We start from the raw sequence: 21815 nt of genomic DNA, 5'->3' as shown, positions 1-21815 counted from the left end.
GCAGTGAGCCGAGATTGCGCCTACTGCCCTCCAGCCTGGGTAACAAAGCGAGACTCCGTCTCAAACAAAACCAGAAAAAAATATTTTTAGGAAAGGAATGAAGTACTCTGTCTTAAATTTTAGAAGGATCACTCTGGTTGCTATGTTGCATTATAGACTCTACAGGTAGAACCAGGGAGAGCAATTAGGATACTGTTACAGTAATCTAGGAGAAAAGTGATAGAGGCTTGCACCAGGGTAGTATCAGGAGAAAAGGTAACAAGTGGTTGGATTATGATTATACTTGAAGGTCGAACAACTAGATTTGCTGATAGATTGGATAAAATGGTCCTCTCTTTATGGATCTCATAATACAGTAGGAGAAACAGACACATAAATAGTCATCACTGCAGGATGGGGATTAGAAATATTTTATAAGGGTGTAAAAGGTGCTAAGAAAGCTTCCTTGTGTGACAAAGCTGGTTAAAAAAAGAAAAGAAAGCTTCCTAGAAGTGAAACCTGAAGTATACACTTAGATAAATGAATAAAAGTTACGAAAGAATGTGAGGGCTGGGCACAGTGGCTCATGCCTGTAATCCTAGCACTTTGGGAGGTTGAGTCGGGGGTATTGCTTGAGCCCAGGAGTTTGAAACCAGCCTGGACAACGTACTGAGACCCCATGTCTAAATTAAAAAAAAAAAAAAATAGCCAGGAGTGGTGATGTGCACCTGTAGTGCTAGTAGCTAGGGCTACTTACTTGGGAGGCTGAGGTAGGAGGATCGCTTGAGCTCAGGAGGTCGAGACTGCAGTGAGCCATGAGTACACCACTGCACTCTAGTCTGGGTGACAGAGTGAGACCCTATCTCAAAGAAAATAAAAAGAAAAGGAAAAGAATTTGAGAAAAGATATCTCAGGAAAACGTGATGGCATGAACAAATACTCAAAGGCGAGAAAAGCATGGTGAGTAGGGGAGGGTGCAGGTTGAGACATGAAGTTGGGATTGCCAAGGCATAAGAGGTATAGGCAGATCATGGATGGCCTGGTTTGTCATAGGAAGGAGCTTGGGCTCTTATCTGTGGGCAGTGGGAAGCCACTAAAGGGTTTTAAGTAGAAGAGTGTTATATGGTAAGATTTTCCTCTCCAGTAGATCACTCAGATGACTGTGAGGGTTGGATGTGAGGAGGTAAAGCAGCAAGGTTACTGCTTTAATTTAAATCATTGATTAATCTATACAATCCTAGTCATTCCAGAAAGAAACGTTAGTCCTTTAACAGAAGTGAATTGGGTCTGGGCGCGGTGGCTCACGCCTGTAATCCCAGTACTTTGGGAGCCCGAGGCGGGCGGATCACCTGAGGTCAGGAGTTTGAGACCAGTCTGGCCAACATGGGAAAACCTCATATCTACTAAAATTACAAAAATTAGCTGGGCGTGGGGGCACCCACCTGTAATCCCAGCTACTCGGGAGGCTGAGGCAGGAGACTCCCTTGAACCCGTAAGGCAGAGGTTGCCGTGAGCTGAGGTCGCACCACTGCACTCCAGCCTGGGCGACAGAGTGAGACTCCATCTCCCAAAAAAAAAAAAAAAAAAAAAAATCGGAGCAGATTCACAGAAGCTGTTTACTGTTATACTGTATGTGTCTATGACTCTGCCTCCAAGAAAAAATGAATTGGAGCAGGTTAACAGAAGCAATGTACTGTTACACTGTATGTGTCTGTTTCTACACATATAAATCTGAACTCTGTGTACACGAAAGGAAATCCTATAGCTTTTTATTCCTAGCTGTAAAAACTAAGAATATAATTTGTTTCTTTTTATTACATAATGAATAGTTCTGTTAACTTTTTGTTAAAATTTCATTGAGGAGAGTATTAATTCACATTTATGTACAAATGTCTACATTTATAAATCAGTGTATTTTCTGATTTATGCTTTTACTGAGATGAAGGGTTTCTGTCTCAGCATGGTCATTTAAAGAGTTTATCATTGAGAAAAATCAGATGACCAACCTTTTAGCTCAAAAAAAAAAAAAAAAACCCTCCGAGGTATATTGTATCAGCCAGTTCTAGGATACAAAAGCCATGCATTACTTTGTGTTTTGTGCAAAAAGGGTAGCTGCTATTTGACCTGTCCCAAAGGCATGTGTGGTTGTACCATAAACCAAGCATGGTACCTGTTTGTCAGACTTTAGAAGTGAAAGTTTAAGAGAGTTAATATATAGGTGCTGCATTTTTTCATGTATTCATTGACTTGCTGGTACAGAAGAAAAGAATCAATTATGATTCAGCACAATACTCCACTTGGGGAAGAGAGTGCAGCAGTAGTGTAGAGTGGCAGGGATCAAACTGCTACCTTCTCGGGCTTCAGTTGCTAGACTTAAGAGACCCAGATCTTGGGAGGGTTTTTTGTTGTTATTTGATGTGGGGGTAGGGTTGAAATACTCCCTTTTAATTGATTAATATGAAAAATAGGTAATGTAGACATATGTCACAAAATTTTAAAAAGTTTGAGTATGAAAAGCATCCATCCCGTTCTATGCCCCAGCTACCCATTTCCCCTCCCTAGAGGCAGCTGTTATTATCAGTTTCTCTGGGTCCTTTTTAGAGGTAATCTTTTTGTATGCAACTGTGCACATGTGTGTTTAAACAAATGGTAGGGTATTGTATATACATACAGTTACTGCAGTATGCTTATTTGACTTTGCTTTATTGCTTTTATTTTCTGCCTGACATATGTTAATGTGGCCAAATATGGCATTTCCCAGACACTCCTTATAGTTTCGTTCTGTGCTACTTTAAATGCTGTTCTCCTTTCCTGAAATGTCCTTTTTTTTTCTTCTTCTTTTTTTTTTTTTTTTTTGAGACAGAGTCTCGCTCTGTCACCCAGGCTGGAGTGCAGTGGCACAATCTCAGCTCACTGCAACCTCCACTCCCCGGTTTAAGCCATTCCCCTGCCTCAGCCTCCCGAGTAGTTGGGACTACAGGCGCGTGCCACCACGCCTGGCTAATTTTTTGTTTGTTTGTTTTCGTAGAGACGGGGTTTCACTGTGTTAGCCAGGATCGCCTCAATCTCCTGACCTCATGATCTGCCTGCCTCAGCCTCCCAAAGTGCTGAGATTACAGGCGTGAGCCACTGCGCCTGGCTGTCCTTTCTTTTAATCTTTTCAAATTCTAGCCAGTTCTTAGCCCACTTGCTCTGTAAAGCTTTTTCAGTGATCTTTCTTTTGTACTATGCAGTCTTTTAAAAAATATACAGTTTTATTATAAGTTGCCAATTATATTTAATAACTACCTAAATGGTAGAAACTGTGATTCATTTTTTAATCTCCATAGTGCCAGGAACTGTGGCTCATGCCTGTAATCTCCGCATTTGGGGAGGCTAAGGCGGGAGGATCGCTTAAGGCCAGGAGCTTGAGCCCAGCCTGTGGAACATATTGAGACCCTGTCTCTACAAAAAATAAATTAGCTGGGCACAGTGGTGTGTGTATGTAGTGTCAACTACTCAGGAGACTGAGGCAGAAGGATAACTTGAGCTCAGGGAGTTGAGGCCACAGTGAGCCATGATGGTGCCACTGTACTCCAGCCTGGGTGACAGAGCAAGACCAAGACCAATAATAATCTCCATGATATTTGTTTTGGATGTACTAGATATTCAGTAAATATTTTCTGGTGATGATAGTGATATCTAACTACCTCAGGTTACCTAACCTGAATAAGGCCTATTTTTAACATAGCCATTCACTTGTTAATTTCTGTTATTTTCCTGACTTCGTTTTTACTAATTATATTTTAAAACATAATTTTATGTAAATGCAAAAACTTTTTATCATGTAACAATCTGGTAACACCTTGAGTAATTTGTCATTTCACATGCACATTTTATTTGTTCATTATCGTTTTTCTTTTTGTTTATTTTTTCTTTGTTTTTTACCTTCTCTGTTGCATAGAGAAGATGCAACCAGTTTTGCCATTTTCCAAGTCACAAACGGACGTCTATAATGACAGTACTAACTTGGCATGCCGCAATGGACATCTCCAGTCAGGTGGGTTTAGGTTAACTAACATAAAATGATAAAGCTTGCATGCAAAATAAGAGTCTTACTTAACCTGATAATGTTGATTTGATTTTATAATGGTAGGTTTAATTGTTCATGTTTTCACAGGGCTATGTTGAAAATATAGTACCTTTATCATCATAGTATATAAATATGCAACAAATAAGGTATAGTCATTCTAAACTTGCTTTATTTGCATATTTTGCAACCTCTGATTTTTCAGATTATAAAATATGAAGGTGTACATTCCCGTAAGTGATTAAAATAATCTTTTTTTCTGTTGTGGCTTTTGTGTTTTTATACGGATAGCTATACTGATTTTTTTCATGAAATAGTGCTTTCTAAGACACATTTTAATTTTTTATGTATCAATTTTTATTGCATATCAATTTTCATATATAGTATATGTGAATGTTTTATAGTACTTGATAGAAGAAATTTGAAGCTTCACATAGTGAGGAGAAACATTACAGTATTATTTGCTATGGATTAACTCTGTTCTTCATAAACTTTTGGATATCAACTTCTACAGAAGATTAAATGTCTTTCTGTTTTGTTTTCTTTTGGTGGGGGACTCTCCATTTCTTAGGTTCTCTGACCTCTGAGCTAGCTTTTTATTTAATTAAAACTTTTTTTTAGTTGACAGATAATGTACATGTTCATGGGGTACACAGTGATGTTTTGATACATATAGTATATGGTGATTAGATCAAGGTAATTATCATTTCCATCATCCCAAACATTTATCATTCTTTGTGTTGGAAACATTCAGTATCTTCCTTCTAGCTATTTGAAATGATATAATATATTATATTGTTACCTATAATCATCCTGCAGTGGTGTAGAACAATGGAACTTACTCTTTCTATCTAGCTATACCTTTGTATCCTTTCCTTACCCTTCTCAGCCTCTAGTATCCTCTGTTCTACTTTTTATTTCTATGAGATTAACTTTTTAAAAATAATATTCTGTATATATATATAACACATTTTCTTTATTCGTCTGTTCTTGGACACCTAGGTTGATTCTGTATCTTGGCTGTTGTGAATAGTGCTGCAGTAAACATGGGGTGTAGATGTCTGTTTGATATAATGATTTTCTTTCCTTTGGATAAATTCCCAGTAGTGGGATTGGTGGGTCATATGGTAGTTGTATTTGTAGTTTTTGAGGAACCTCCATACTCTTCTCCATAGTAGCTGTACTAGTTTAGATTCCCAAAAGTACTGTATAAGAGTTCACTTTCTACACATCCTCACCAGCATTTGCTACTTTTTTTGTCTTTTTGATAATAGCCATCCTAACTGGGGTAAGATACCTTGTTGTGGTTTTGATTTGCATTTCCCTCATAATTAATGATGTTGAGCATTTTTTCATATCTTTGTTTTTGACAGTCCAGCTAGTTTTATTGGTGACTTTTTTCTTTTTTTTAGCAATAGTTTCATGTGCAGGGCTTAAATTATATTAAATATTACTTTGTTCAAATTATAGCGGAACAACCTTAGGTTAGGCTATAAAACAACTGCCTTCTTTTTCTTTTGGTGTAATAATTATATATATATTTTTTTAATTATACTTTAAGTTCTAGGGTACATGTGCACAACGTGCAGGTTTGTTACATATGTATACAAGGGCCATGTTGGTGTGCTGCACCCATTAACTTGTCATTTACATTAGGTATATCTCCTAATGCTATCCCTCCCCTCTCCCCTCATCCCACGACAAGCCCCAGTGTGTGATGTTCCCCACCTTGTGTCCAAGTATTCTCATTGTTCAATTCCCATCTATGAGTGAGAACATATGGTGTTTGGTTTTCTGTCCTTGTGATAGTTTGCTCAGAATGATGGTTTCCAACTTCATCCATGTCCCTACAAAGGACATGAACTCATCCTTTTTGATGGCTGCATAGTATTCCATGGTGTGTATGTGCCATATTTTCTTAATCCAGTCTAGCATTGATGGACATTTGCGTTGATTCCAAGTCTTTGCTATTGTGAATAGTGCCACAATAAACATACACGTGCATGTGTCTTTATAGCAGCATGATTTATAATCCTTTGGGTATATACCCAGTAATGGGATGGCTGGGTCAAATGGTATTTCTAGTTCTAGATCCTTGAGGAATCGCCACACTGTCTTCCACAATGGTTGAACTAGTTTACATTCCCATCAACAGTGTAAAAGTGTTCCTGTTTCTCCACATCCTCTCCAGCACCTGTTGTTTCCTGACTTTTTAATGATCGCCATTCTAACTGGTGTGAGATGGTATCTCATTGTGGTTTTGATTTGCATTTCTCTGATGGCCAGTGATGATGAGCATTTTTTTGTGTGTCTTTTGGCTGCATAAATGTCTTCTTTTGAGAAGTGTCTGTTCATATCCTTTGCCCACTTTTTGATGGGGTTGTTTGATTTTTTTCTTGTAAATTTGTTTAAGTTCTTTGTAGATTCTGGATATCAGCCATTTGTCAGATGGGTAGATTGCAAAAATTTTCTCCCATTCTATAGGTTGCCTGTTCACTCTGACGGTAGTTTCTTTTGCTGTGCAGAAGCTCTTTAGTTTAATGAGATCCCATTTGTCAATTTTGGCTTTTGTTGCCATTGCTTTTGGTGTTTTAGCCATGAAGTCCTTGCCCATGCCAGTGTCTTGAATAGTATTGCCTAGATTTTCTTCTAGGGTTTTTATAGTTTTAGAACTAACATTTAAGTCTTTAATCCATCTTGAATTAATTTTTGTATAAGGTGTAAGGACGGGATCCAGTTTCAGCTTTTTACATTTGGCTAGCCAGTTTTCCCAGCACCATTTATTAAATAGGAAATCCTTTCCCCATTTATTGTTTTTGTCAGGTTTTTCAAAGATCAGATGGTTGTAGATGTGTGGTATTATTTCTGAGGGCTCTGTTCTGTTCCACTGGTCTATATCTCTGTTTTGGTATCAGTACCATGCTGTTTTGATTACTGTAGCCTCGTAGTATAGTTTGAAGTCAGGTAGCGTGATGCCTCCAGCTTTGTTCTTTTGGCTTAGGATTGTCTTGGCAATGCAGGCTCTTTTTTTGGTTCCATATGAACTTTAAAGTAGTTTTTTCCAATTCTGTGAAGAAAGTCATTGGTAGCTTGATGGGGATGGCATTGAATCTATAAATTACCTTGGGCAGTGTGGCCATTTTCATGATATTGATTCTTCCTATCCATGAGCATGGAATGTTCTTCCATTTATCTGTGTCCTCTTTTATTTTGTTGAGCAGTGGTTTGTAGTTCTCCTTGAAGAGGTTCTTCACATCCCTTCTAAGTTGGATTCCTAGGTATTTTATTCTCTTTGAAGCAATTGTGAATAGGAGTTCACTCATGATTTGGCTCTCTGTTTGTCTGTTATTGGTGTATAGGAATGCTTGTGATTTTTGCACATTGATTTTGTATCCTGAGACTTTGCTGAAGTTGCTTATCAGCTTAAGGAGATTTTGGGCTGAGATGATGGGGTTTTCTAAATATACAATCATGTCATCTGCAAACAGGGACAATTTGACTTCCTCTTTTCCTAATTGAATACCCTTTATTTCTTTCTCCTGCCTGATTGCCTTGGCCAGAACTTCCAACACTTTGTTGAATAGGAGTGGTGAGAGAGGGCATCCCTGTCTTGTGCCAGCTTTCAAAGGGAATGCTTCCAGTTTTTGCCCATTCAGTATGATATTGGCTGTGGGTTTGTCATAAATAGCTCTTACTATTTTGAGATACATCCCATCAATACCTGTTTATTGAGAGTTTTTAGCATGAAGGGCTGTTGAATTTTGTTGAAGACCTTTTCTGCATCTATTGAGATAATCATGTGGTTTTTGTCTTTGGTTCTGTTTATATGATGGATTACGTTTATTGATTTGCGTATGTTGAACCAGCCTTGCATCCCAGGGATGAACCCAACTTGATCGTGTTGGATAAACTTTTTGATGTGCTGCTGGATTCAGTTTGCCAGTATTTTATTGAGGATTTTTGCGTTGATGTTCATCAGGGATATTGGTCTAAAATTCTCTTTGTTGTGTCTCTTGCCAGGCTTTGGTATCAGGATGACGCTGGCCTCATAAAATGAGTTAGGGAGGATTCCCTCTTTTTCTATTGATTGGAATCATTTCAGAAGGAATGGTACCAGCTCCTCTTTGTACCTCTGGTAGAATTCGGCTGTGAATCCTTCTGGTCCTGGACTTTTTTTGGTTAGTAGGCTATTAATTATTGCCTCAATTTCAGAGCCTGTTATTGGTCTATTCAGGGATTCAGCTTCTTCCTGGTTTAGTCTTGGGAGGCTGTATGTGTCCAGGAATTTATCCATTTCTTCTAGATTTTCTAGTTTATTTGAGTAGAGGTGTTTATAGTATTCTCTGATGGTAGTTTGCATTTCTGTGGGATCAGTGGGGATATGCCCTTTATCATTTCTTATTGCATCTATTTGATTCCTCTCTCTTTTCTTCTTTATTAGTCTTGGTAGCGGTCAATCAATTTTGTTGATCTTTTCGAAAAACCAGCTCCTGGATTCATTGATTATTTGAAAGGTTTTTTGTGTCTCTATCTCCTTCAGTTCTGCTCTGATCTTAGTTATTTCTTGCCTTCTGCTAGCTTTTGAATGTGTTTGCTCTTGCTTCTCTAGTTCTTTTAATGGTGATGTTAGGGTGTCAATTTTAGATCTTTCCTGTTTTCTCTTGTGATCATTTAGTGCTATAAATTTCCCTCTACACACTACTTTAGATGTGTCCAAAAGATTCTGATATGTTGTGTCTTTGTTCTCGTTGGTTTCAACGAACATCTTTATTTCTGCCTTCATTTCATTATGTACCCAGTAGTCATTCAGGAGCAGGTTGTTCAGTTTCCATGTAGTTGTGTGGTTTTGCGTGAGTTTCTTAATCCTGAGTTCTAGTTTGATTGCACTGTGGCCTGAGAGACAGTTTGTTATAATTTCTGTTCTTTTACATTTGCTGAGGAGTGCTTTACTTCCAACTATGTGTTCAATTTTGGAATAGGTGTGGTGTGGTGCTGAGAAAAATGTATATTCTGTTGATTTGGGGTTTAGAGTTCTGTAGATGTCTATTAGGTCCGCTTGGTGCAGAGCTGAGTTCAGTTCCTGGATCTGTCTTGTTGATCTGTCTAATATTGACAGTGGGGTGTTGAAGTCTCCCAATATTATTGTGTGGGAGTCTAAGTCTCTTTGTAGGTCTCTAGGGACTTGCTTTATGAATCTGGGTGCTCCTGTATTGGGTGCATATATATTTAGGATAGTTAGCTCTTCTTGTTGAATTGATCCCTTTAGCATTATGTGATGGCCTTCTTTGTCTCTTTTGGTCTTTGTTGGTTTATAGTCTGTTTTATCAGAGACTAGGATTGCAACCCCTGCTTTTTTTGTTTTCCATTTGCTTGGTAGATCTTCCTCCATCCCTTTATTTTGAGCCTATGTGTGTCTCTGCATGTGAGATGGGTCTCCTGAATACAGCACACTGGTGGGTCTTGACTGTTTATCCAGTTTGCTAGTCTTTGTCTTTTAATTGGAGCATTTAGCCCATTTACATTCAAGGTTAATATTGTTATGTGTGAATTTGATCCTGTCATTATGATGTTAGCTGGTTATTTTGCTCGTTAGTTGATGCAGTTTCTTCCTAGCCTTGATGGTCTTTACAATTTGGCATGTTTTTGCAGTGGCTTGTACCGGTTGTTCCTTTCCATGTTTAGTACTTCCTTCAGGAGCTCCTGTAAGGCAGGCCTGGTGGTGACAAAATCTGTCAGCATTTGCTTGTCTGTAAAGGATTTTATTTCTCCTTCACTTATAAAGCTTAGTTTGGCTGGATATGAAATTCTGTGTTGAAAATTCTTTTCTTTAAGAATGTTGAATATTGGCCCCCACTCTCTTCTGGCTTGTAGAGTTTCTGCCGAGAGATCAGCTGTTAGTCTGATGGGCTTCCCTTTGTGGGTAACCCGACCTTTCTCTCTGGCTGCCCTTAACATTTTTTCCTACATTTGAACTTTGGTGAATCTGACAATTATGTGTCGTGGAGTTGCTCTTCTCGAGTAGTATCTTTGTGGCATTCTCTGTATTTCCTGAATTTGAATGTTGGCCTGCCTTGCTAGGTTGGGGAAGTTCTCCTGGATAATATCTTGCAGAGTGTTTTCCAACTTGGTTCCATTCTCCCGTCACTTTCAGGTACACCAGTCAGACATAGATTTGGTCTTTTCACATAGTCCTATATTTCTTGGAGATTTTGTTCGTTTCCTTTTACTCTTTTTTCTCTAAACTTCTCTTCTTGCTTCATTTCATTCATTTGATCTTCAATCACTGATACCCTTTCTTCCACTTGATCGAATCGGCTACTGAAGCTTGTGCATGCATCACGTAGTTTTCGTGCCATGGTTTTCAGCTCCATCAGGCCATTTAAGGTCTTCTCCATGCTGTTTATTCTAGTTAGCCATTTGTCTAATCTTTTTTCAAGGTTTTTAGCTTCTTTGCAATGGTTTCGAACGTCCTCCTTTAGCTCGGAGAAGTTTGTTATTACCGATCGTCTGAGGCCTACTTCTGTCAGCTTGTCAAAGTTTTTCTCTGTCTAGCTTTGTTCCGTTGCTGGCGAGAAGCTGCGTTCCTTTGGAGGAGAAGAGGCGCTCTGAATTTTAGAATTTTCAGCTTTTCTGCTCTGGTTTCTCCCCATCTTTGTGGTTTTATCTACCTTTGGTCTTTGATGATGGTGACGTACAGATGGGGTTTTTGTGTGGATGTCCTTTCTGTTTGTTAGTTTTCCTTCTAACACTCAGGACCCTCAGCTGCAGGTGTGTTGGAGCTTGCTGGAGGTCCACTCCAGACCCTGTTTGCCTGGGTATCGCCAGCGGAGGCTGCAGAACAACAAATGTTGCTGCCTGATCCTTCCTCTGGAACCTTCGTCTCACAGGGGCACCCGGCTATATGAGGTGTCAGTCAGCCCATACGAGGAGGTGTCTCCCAGTTAGTCTACTTGGGGGTCAGAGACCCACTTGAGGAGGCAGTCTGTCCATTCTCCGATCTCAAACTCCATGCTGGGAGAACCACTACTCTCCTTAGAGCTGTCAGACAGGGACCTTTAAGTCTGCAGAAGTTTCTGCTGCCTTTTGTTCAGCTATCCCCTGTCCCCAGAGGTGGAGTCTACAGAGGCAGGCAGGCCTCCTTGAGCTGTGGTGGACTCCACCCAGTTCGAGCTTCCTGGCCGCTTTGTTTACCCACTCAAGCCTCAGCAATGGCAGACGACCCTCCTCCAGCCTCTCTGCCGCCTTGCAGTTCGATCTCAGCCTGCTGTGCTAGCAGTGAGTGAGGCTCCGTTGGCGTGGGACCCTCTGAGCCAGGCAGGGGATATAATCTCCTGGTGTGCCGTTTGGTAAGACCATTGGAAAAGCCAGTATTAGGGTGGGAGTCTCCCGATTTTCCAGGTAGCATCTGTCACGGCTTCCCTTGGCTAGGAGAGGGAATTCCCGAACCCCTTGCGCTTCCCGGGTGAGGCAATACCCCACACTGCTTCAGCTCACACTCTGTGGGCTGTACCCACTGTCCAACAATCCCCAGTGAGATGAACCCGCTACCTCAGTTGGAAATGCAGAAATCACCTGTCTTCTGCGTCACTCACACTGGGAGCTGCAGACTGGAGCTGTTCCTATTCAGCCATCTCGGAACCCTGCCTTCTTCATTCATATGTAATACAAAACTTCTAAGGTTTTAGTGGAGAAGAGATAGAGTAAAAGGATTTCTATGGACAGAAGAAACAGTTGGTCATCAACTCTTTCCCTTGTGGCTTCACATCTCCCCTAAGGACTTCTCATGTTGGTTTGGTCTTACAGTATAGTCAGTGGCAGTTTTCCTCTTCCCATTCCTTCCTATGTCTGATTTAAAATGCTGTTTCAAGTATCGATATAAGTATTTTGCCTGTTTCTTTTAGCATGGCTGTGAAGTGCTGACATTTTCAGAAGGCACTTACTGGAAAAAAAAAAAAAAAAAAAAAACAAAGAAATGTAAGAGTCCATCACACATAAATAGTTAAGTTTCTAAAATATGTATTTGAGATCCCAGTAATTCTACTAGGATAAATAGCAAAAATTCTCCAGCCCTGAAGAATTGGTCTGTTTTTCCTTTCCTTGTTATCTTGATTCTCTTTCATTTCATTTCACATGCTAGACCCCATCATGTTTTTCTGCTGCATTCCCCACCTCACCCTCCAAAGCAATGTTTTCTTCCTGCAGCCTGTTTGAAAAAATTGAACTTTGTCTTATTTCATATCCCTAGTACAAGTTGAATATCCCTAATATGAAATCTGAAATCCAAAATGCTCTAAAATTTAACTCTTTTTTTTTTTTTTTTTTTTTTTGAGACAAAGTCTTTCTCTGTCAGTTAGGCTGGAGTGCAGTGGTGCAATCTTGGCTCACTGCAACCTCCGCAGCCTCCCCCAACCCCGTCCCCGTGGGTTCAAGCGATTCTTCCACTTTAGCCTCCCAAGTGGCTGGGACTACAGGCACCTGCCACCACACCCAACTAATTTTTTGTATTTTTAGTAGAGATGAGGTTTCACCATGTTGGTCAAGCTGGTCTGAAACTCCTGACCTCAAGTGATCCACCTGCCCTGTCCTCCCGAAGTGTTGGGATTACAGTCATGAGCCACTGTGCCTAGCCAAATATCCAAAACTTTTTGAGCACTGACATGAGGCTCAAAGGAAATACTCACTGGAGTATTTTGCATTTTGGATTTTTGGGTTAAGGATGCTGAACCAGTAAGTATAATATAAACATTGAAAAATCCAAAAAAATGTAAAAACCCTAAGCAGTTCTGGTCCCAGGCATTTTGCATAAGGGATACTCAACCCATAATCTGTTCTTTTCTGTTTTCTGGTTGGAAGGGCATATATGTAATTTACACAGCATTGATGTTTAATACACAGTGAGTGCAAGTAGATCACTCAGACCTATTAATAGTTTATTAGTGTCGCTCACTTCTGGAACATTCTGTGATGTTTTACTTGGATGAGTTATTTCACCTCTCTTGGGAAATAGTCATACCAAAGTCTGCTTATTACTACAATGTGTTGTCTATTATACATTGTCCAATTTTCTACTCAAAATTACTAGACAGGCAAAGAAAAAGTAAAGTATAACCCTTACTCAAGAAAAAAAAGCAATCAGTAGAAACTGTGAGTGGGCCCAGATATAGGATTTAGCAGACAAAGACTTCAAAGCAGCTATTATAATATGTTTAAAGAATTGAAAGAAAATATGGCATCAATTATCAAACAGGAAATCTAAGTAGATGATATAAACTAGACAATAAAAATAATATTCTAAAGTTGAAAAGTGTAGTTACTGAAATTAAAAATTTACAGACAACAGCCTCAACAGCAGATTAGAGATAGCAAAAGAAAGATTCAGTGACTTTGAATGCAGCTCTGTAGAAATTACTAAATTGATGACTCTCACGTAGCAACCTTCACCTGTAGTTTGGTTTCATATACAATGTTTTAACTCTTTTTGCTATTTTTTTCTCTTACTTTCTATGATGGAAACATTTTGTGCTTTGATTTTAATGGGTATATCACAGTTATACACATCTGTACAAACTCATCAAATTGTATACTTTATTTATATATATATATTTTTTTGAGATACGGTCTGACTCTGTCTCCCAGGCTGGAGTACAGCTGAAATTAGTTGGGACTACAGGTGGGCACCACTGTGCCAGCTAATTTTTGTATTTTTGTGTAGAGATGGGGTTTCCCCATGTTGGCCAGTCTGGTCTCAAACTCCTGGGCTCAATCATTTCTGCCGCCTCAGACTCCCAGAGTGTTGGGATTATAGGTGTGAGCTGCTGAGCCTGGCTGGTATAGCCTTTTTTTTTTTTTTTTTTTTTTGTGACAGAGTCTCACTCTGTCGCCCAGGGTGGAGTGCAGTAGCACGATCTTGGCTCACTGCAACCTCTGCCTCCCGGGTTCAACCTATTCTCCTGCCTCAGCCTCCTGAGTAGCTGGGATTGCAGGTGCACGCCACCATACCCAGCTAATTTTTGTATTCTTAGTAGAAACAGAGTTTCACCATGTTGGCCAGGATGGTCTCGATCTCCTGACCTCGATCCACCCGCCTTGGCCTCCCACAGTGCTGGCATTACAGGCCTGAGCCACCATGCCTGGCTGTTGGTATACTTTAAATGGATATAATTCATTGCAGATTATACCTCAATAAATTTTTATTTAGTTTTTTGAGACTGAGTTGCTCTGTTGCCCAGGCTGGAGTGCAGTGGCATGATTTCAGCTCACTGCAACCTCTGCCTCCCGGGTTTAAGTGATTTTCCTGTCTCAGCCTCCCTGGTAGCTGGAATTACAGGTGTGTGCCACCATGATCAGATTATTTTTGTATTTTTAGTAAAGATGGGGTTTCACCATGTTGGCCAGGCTGGTCTCAAACTCCTGACCTCAGGTGATCCACCTGCCTCAGCCTCTCAAAGTGCTGGGATTACAGGTGTGAGCCACCACGCCTGGCCTTAATTTTTAAATACTGTAAGGCTTATAAAGAAAAGAATATTCCCTTTCTGTTTCTTTCCTCTCACGTAGCAACCTTCACCCTTAGTTTGGTTTCATATACAATGTTTTAACTCTTTTTGCTGTTTTTTCTCTTACTTTCTACTATATTTTCAAATACAATGCTTATATAACGATTCCTTTTTTTCTATCAGTTTTTGATATTTATTGACTCCTTATGGTCAAAGACTTAATTCCCTTCTGTCACTCTTCATATATTAATATAACTAGTATATATATGGTTTAGTTTTGATATAACTAAAAATAACTATATGTATATATAACTATATATGTATAAGCTATCTGTATATAGTTATATATGTATATATATACATATATAGTTATATATACATATTGTTAATTTTAGTTATATCAGAATAACTATATATATAGCTATATATGTATATATAAACTATATGTATATAGTTATATATGTATCTGTATATGTGTGTGTATATATATATAGTTGTGTTTTTTTTTTTTCCTTCTTTTTTTTTTTTGAGATGGAGTCTTGCCCTGTTGCCCAGGCTGGAATGCAGCGGTGCTATCTTGGCTTACTGCAACCTCTGCTTCCCAGGTTCAAGCAATTCTCCTGCTTCAGTCTCCCGAGTAGTTGGGATTACAGGCATGTGCCACCATGCCAGGCTAATTTTTTGTATCTTTAGTAGAAATGGGGTTTCACCATATTGGCCAGGCTGTTCTTAAACTCCTGACCTCGTGATCCACCCGCCTCGGCCTCCCAAAGTGCTGGGATTACAGGCGTGAGCCACCGTGCCTGGCCCCTATACATATATAGTTACATATACCTATAGTTATTTTTGGTTATATCAAAATAACTATATTATATGTAACTATATACATATAGTTATTTTTAGTAATATCAAAAAACCATAGCTAACATTTTTATGATTTAGCAAAATATTGTTTACCCTAAAGCCACGTATTACGTATTAATGATATTTTTTCCTTTTTGAGTTTTTCTTCCCCACAGGTTTTCTGATCTTTTTTTTTGTTCTCTAACTTTATATTATAGGTATATACTCCTTTCTCTGTTTAATTTGCTTTTTAAGTAGAAGACCTCCTTTAGTAGTTCTTTTAATGAATATCTGTGGTTAAACTCTTAGTCTTTCCAGTGTCTGAAATACCCTCATTTTAATGTGACAGGTCACTTTTCTCCCCTCAACATTTTAGACATACCTCATTTCCAACAAACATTTGTTACTTCTGATAGAGTGTCTGCTGTCATTCTCATACTTGTTCCTGTCTATATATAAAGTCTCAGAACTATATATTTTTAATATATATACATATATTTATTTATTTAAAAATGTATAATTAAGTTAGTAGTAGTAGTAGTAGTAGTAGTAGTAGTAGTAGTAGTAGTAGTAGTAGTAGTAGTTTTTTTTTTTTAGATGGAGCCTCCATCTCCCGGGTTCAATGATTCTCCTGCCTCAGCCTCCTGAGTAGCTGGGATTACAGGCACACACCACCATGCCTGGCTAATTTTTGTATTTTTAGTGGAGACGGGGTTTCACCATGTTGGCCAGGCTGGTCTTGAACTCCTGACCTCAGATGGTCCACCTGCTTTGGCCTCCCAAAGCGCTAGGATTACAGGCATGAACCACTGCGTCTGGCCTTAAGTTATTATTGACTATTGACACCCTGTTGCGCTATCAACTAGTAGGTCTTATTTATTCTAGAACCTCGTTTTAAGGTATCCTGAATGTGGCTTTTTTTTTTTTTTTTTTTTCCTAAGACGGAGTCTCACTCTGTTGCCCAGGCTGGAGTGCAATGGCGTGATCTTGGCTCACCGCAACCTCTGCCTCCTGGGTTCAAGCAATTCTCCTGCCTCAGCCTCCTGAGTAGCTGGGATTATAGGCTCACGCCACCACACCTGGCTAATTTTTGTATTTTTAGTAGAGACGGGGTTTCACCACATTGGTCAGGCTTGTCTCAAACTCCTGACCTTGTGATCCGCCCACCTTGGCCTCCGAAAGTTCTGGGATTACAGGCATAAGCCACCACACCCAGCCCAATGTGGATTTTGTTTTTTTTTTTTTACTTGAATTTTATTTATACTTCCTGATTTTATAATAGTTAACTTGTAGTACAAGTAAACTGGTTGTCTAAATAAATAAGCTGATTTCCTGTACTAGTTTAGAGTCTTTAGTTTTCTTAAACCATATTAAGAGATTTGATTACAAAAGTAAAATTGAGGCTTTTGTCTTTTTTTTTTTGGCCACTCTAATTTGCTGACTGACTTAACATTTGTCTTCACAGTAAACATTGTAAATAAACACTGATGTTTGTTGCATAGTATATAAAAATATTATTTAGGAGTGGTGAGATTTAAACATTTACAAACCTGTAATATATATAGTAGAGCAACACTGGACAAATAACCTTTTCATCTTAATCACAGGTGTTCTATAAATGTTCATTTGCATATATACAGCACATGTAATACTTGGCATATGTAAAAGCACATCTTTATACTCTTCCAATTAAAATTGATTATTATTATTATTATTTTCTTTTGGGATGGGGTTTCACCATGTTGGCCAGGCTGGTCTTGAACTCCCGACCTCAGGTGATCTGCCCGCCTCAGCCTCCCAAAATGCTGGGATTACAGGCGTGAGCTACCGCAGCCGGCGTAAAATTGATTAGTTTTTAAGACCCTCTTGCTGGGAACAGACTTTCATAGTATTTATAGTTATAATAGTTTGGAATCAAAGTAGTCGAGTGCTTTTTTTTCCTCTGTACATCCTATCCCTAATGCCTTTACTATATTTTGTTTCTTATTTGAGAGCTTTATTTGCTTCATAACTTTTTTTTTTTTTGAGACGGAGTTTCACTCTGTCACCCAGGCTGGAGTACAGTAGTGCAATCTCAGCTTACTGCAACCTCCATCTCCCGAGTTCAAGTGATTCTCCTGCCTCAGCCTCCGAAGTAGCTGGGATTACAGGCACCCACCACCACGTCTGGCTGATTTTTTGTATTTTTAGCAGAGACGAGCTTTCACCATGTTGGCCAGCTTGGTCTTGAACTACTGACGTCAGGTGATACGCCCACCTCGGTCTCCCAAAGTGCTGGGATTAAAGGCGTGAGCCATCGCGCCTGGCGCTTAACCTTTTTATATTGTCTTTCTGTTCCCCAAAATGAAGTAGTTTCTTCTTACAAATACTGTTTTTTTGTTTTGTTTTGTTTTGTTTTTATTTGAGATGGAGTCTCCCTCTGTCGCCAGGCTGGAGTGCAGTGGCACGATCTCGGCTCACTGCAACCTCTGACTCCTTGGTTCAAGCAATTCTCCTGCCTCAGCCTCCCAGGTAGCTGGGATTACAGGCACAAATACTGTTTTTAGTAAGAAAATTAGAATAGGGACAGGCACAATGGCTCATTCTTGTAATCCCAGCACTTTGGGAGGCCAAGGTGGGAGGAGTGCCTGAGCCCAGGAGTTTGAGACCAGCCTAGGCAACATAGTGAGTGAGACCCTGTTTCTATTAAAAAAAAATTTTTTTAATTAGTCCGGTCTGGTGGTGCACAACTGTTGTCCCAGCTACTTGGGAGTTTGAGATGGGAGGATGGATCACTTGAGCCCAGGAAGATTAAGGCCACAGTGAGCTGTGATCATGCCACTGCACTCCAGCCCAGGCCACAGGTTTCAAAAAAAGAGAGAAAATTCGAATATACGTTAGGGGGAAGAAACCTAATAACCATATTCCTGTCTACCTAGTGACCACCCCTGTGAAGACCCTGGTACATGTTCTCATTGAAATCTTATTTTGAAATATTTTTGAATTAAAAAAATATATTATTATCTTGGTTTTACAAATGTTTGCTTGTCTTTATGTTCAGCTACAATTTTCTAATCACAATGGTTTTACTTTTTCCTTGTCAGAAAGTGGAGCTGTTCCAAAAAGAAAAGACCCCTTAACACACACTAGTAATTCACTGCCTCGTTCAAAAACAGTTATGAAAACTGGATCTGCAGGCCTTTCAGGCCACCATAGAGCACCTAGTTACAGTGGTTTATCCATGGTTTCTGGAGTGAAACAGGGATCTGGTCCTGCTCCTACCACTCATAAGGTATGCTGGGACAGTAACTTTAATTGCTGTCTTTTTGCAAATAGAAAAATTTTTAAGATATTATGCCTGCTTAAGTTGATTATAAGTACTTTGTAATACTTTAGAGAATGGATAAGTTTCCATAAAGTTAATTTTTTTTTTTTTGAGACTCTTGTTTTCCAGGCTGGAGTGCAATGGTGCGATCTCGGCTCATTGCAACCTCCGCCTCCCAGGTTCAAGCGATTCTCCTGCCTCAGCTTCCCAAGTAGCTGGGATTACAGGCATGCACCACCACGTCCAGCTAATTTTGTATTTTTAGTAGAGACAGGGTTTCTCCATGTTGGTCAGGCTGGTCTCGAACTCCCAACCTCAGGTGATCCGCCTGCCTCAGCCTCCCAAAGTACTGGGATTACAGGCATGAGCCATCGTGCCCAAAGTTAATTTTTTTTTAAATCCACAGGGCAACGTGCTATAAAACTTTTTTTGGACCTCATTAGACATTTAATACCAAGTTTTGCTTACCCAGTCTGTTTTATATAATGCTGTATATTTCATTTTAAATTTATTTTTAAAATTATTTCAATCTGTGTAAATGTTTTATAGCAGTAACATACCTAGAGTTTTGTCATGATTCTAACAAAGGTTAAAATTTGTTTTTATTTTGTAAAAACTAAATCTCTGGATAAAATCCTCTATAACTGACTTAATGCCAAATATAGTTCTCTAGTGAATACAGTTTTACCTTCAGGTAAATAAATATACAATTTCTGGATTTTTATACCCTTTTTCCTATTTTTAAAGCTTGAATTCTGTGAACTTTAAGGTTAACTTATTTATGAAAAGTGTAAGTGTTAGTTTGTATTTTCATATTAAAATTTTGTATCCTTTAAGGGTACTCCGAAAACAAACAGGACAAATAAACCTTCTACCCCTACAACTGCTACTCGTAAGAAAAAAGACTTGAAGAATTTTAGGAATGTGGACAGCAACCTTGCTAACCTTATAATGAATGAAATTGTGGACAAGTAAGTTTTGCCATCTAAATGTTTTATTTTATAGTTTTTATGTTTTAATTTTACTTATAAAACGTGTCAGGAGTGAAACAGATAATAAATACCTTGTCTGGTTTACATACTTAATTTTTATGATAGTTTTCAATTATAAATGTAGAAAACCATTGCTTTACTGATTTAACTATAGTTTAACAGTTAACATAAAAATAACTATATGTCATAGGGCTTAGGCTTCATCTTGTAATAACTGGGCCCTGTTTGTATTGTAGAACTAACTGAGGTCTTGTTTCTTAGTGGAACAGCTGTTAAATTTGATGATATAGCTGGTCAAGACTTGGCAAAGCAAGCATTGCAAGAAATTGTTATTCTTCCTTCTCTGAGGCCTGAGGTAAGAACTTTATATTATCATTTTTCTATAATACCATCTGTTACTGAATCCATAGTAGTAGTAGTAAAGAAATATTTGAGCTGTACTAGAATAATTAATTCATATAAGGTAACAGTAGATTTAATGTTTTAAAAAAGATAAAACATTAACAATTGATGTTGAGAAGTTATTATAGAATAGGAAAATGGATATGAGTTCCTAATTTCCAATCCTTTTATATTTTTAGGAAAAGTGGGTAGTATGATATAACTTTGTTTTGTTTTGGAGACGGAGTCTCACTCATTGTGTCGCCCAGGCTGGAGTGCAGTGGCATGATCTTGGCTCACTGCAACCTCTGCCTCCCGGAATTCAAGTGATTCTCCTGCCTCAGCCTCCCAAGTAGCTGGGATTACAGGCATGTGCCACTACGCCCAGCTAATTTTTGTAATTTTAGTAGAGATGGGGTTTTTCTGTATTGGCCAGGCTGGTCTTTCATGCCTGATGTCAAGTTATCCACCCATTTCGGCCTCCCGAAGTGTTAGGATTACAAGTGTGAGCCACTACATCTGGCCAAATTTTGATACCAAGGTGAGAGAGATTTAAAATTAAGAGAAAGTACAAAAATTAGCCTAGTGTGGTGGCGCACACTTGTAATCCCAACTACTGGGGAGGCTGTGGCAGGAGAATTGCTTGAACCAGGAGGCAGAGGTTGCAGTGAGCCAAGACAGCACCACTGCACTCCAGCCTGGGCGACAGAGCGAGATGTCCTCTCAAAAACAAAATAGGCCGGGTGCAGTGGTTCACGCCTGTAATCCCAGCACTTTGGGAGGCTGAGGCGGGTAGATCACGAGGTCAAGAGATTGAGACCATCCTGGCCAATATGGTGAAACCCTGTCTTTACTAAAATTACAAAAATTAGCTGGGCTTGGTGGTGTGTAACCCCAGCTATTCAGGAGGCTGAGGCAGGAGAATCGCTTGAACCCAGGAGGCGGAGGTTGCAGTGAGCCGAGATCACGCCACTGCACTCCAGCCTGGACAGAGCGAGACTCTGTCTCAAAAAAATAAATAAAAATGTAAAAAGATAAATAAAAATAAATAAATAAATAAAATTAAGAGAAGGAAATCAGGCAGGTAGTGGCCCCTGACACAATGAGTTTTCCCAGAATTGGATTGCTTGGAAATGGAGCTCAAAAGAGTGTGGTAAACTCCATCGAAGGCTAAATACCAACATGACACACTAATAATAAGTACTTTATGGGAAAGTTTTTTTTTAATTATTTTTAAAAAGAGAGAAATTGTACTGGAGAATAATTTTTTTTTTTTTTTTTTTTTTTTTGAGATGGAGTTTTGCTCCTATTACCCAGGCTGGAGTGCAGTGGCTTGATCTTGGCTCACTGCAACCTCTGCCTTTGGGGTTCAAGTGATTCTCATGCCTCATCCTCCCGAGTAGCTGGGACTATAGGCATGCACCACCACACCTGGCTAATTTTTGTGTTTTTAGTAGAGACAGGGTTTTACCATGTTGGCCAGGCTGGTCTCAGACTCCTGGCCTCAGATGATCTGCCCACCTTGGCTTCCCAAAGTGCTGGGATTACAGGCAGAGGCCACTGTGCCTGGCCTGAAGAACAATTTTTTAAAGAATTACTTTTAAGGATATTAAGTCATCAAAGTAGATAGAGCCATTAAATGATGGGTAGAAACCTAATCTTCCATCCCATATTTTATGACTCATTAAGGAAGATAGGCAATCTTGCAGTTGATAATAAATATTTGGCTTTCCACACTTAGCACCGTTTTGAAT

At 39.2% G+C, this 21815-nt stretch overlaps 1 protein-coding gene across 6 annotated transcripts in view; it reads left to right on the top strand.

Annotated features, from left to right (window-relative positions):
- SPAST (spastin) overlaps nucleotides 1-21815 on the top strand; it is an 89838-nt gene that overhangs the window by 30237 nt on the left and 37786 nt on the right. For 3 of the 6 annotated variants that reach the window (XM_054473270.2, XM_054473272.2, XM_054473275.2), the window contains exons 4-7: nucleotides 3923-4018; nucleotides 18468-18655; nucleotides 19526-19659; nucleotides 19942-20035. In XM_054473270.2, the coding sequence (XP_054329245.1) occupies nucleotides 3923-4018; nucleotides 18468-18655; nucleotides 19526-19659; nucleotides 19942-20035 (512 nt within the window). The remainder of the gene's footprint in view (nucleotides 1-3922; nucleotides 4019-18467; nucleotides 18656-19525; nucleotides 19660-19941; nucleotides 20036-21815) is intronic. The other 3 variants (XM_054473273.2, XM_054473274.2, XM_054473276.2) reach the window with 1 other exon arrangement.

This window comes from Pongo pygmaeus, chromosome 12, assembly GCF_028885625.2.
Source record: "Pongo pygmaeus isolate AG05252 chromosome 12, NHGRI_mPonPyg2-v2.0_pri, whole genome shotgun sequence".
NCBI lineage: Eukaryota > Metazoa > Chordata > Mammalia > Primates > Hominidae > Pongo > Pongo pygmaeus.
This window is presented reverse-complemented; position numbering and strand designations above follow the sequence as displayed.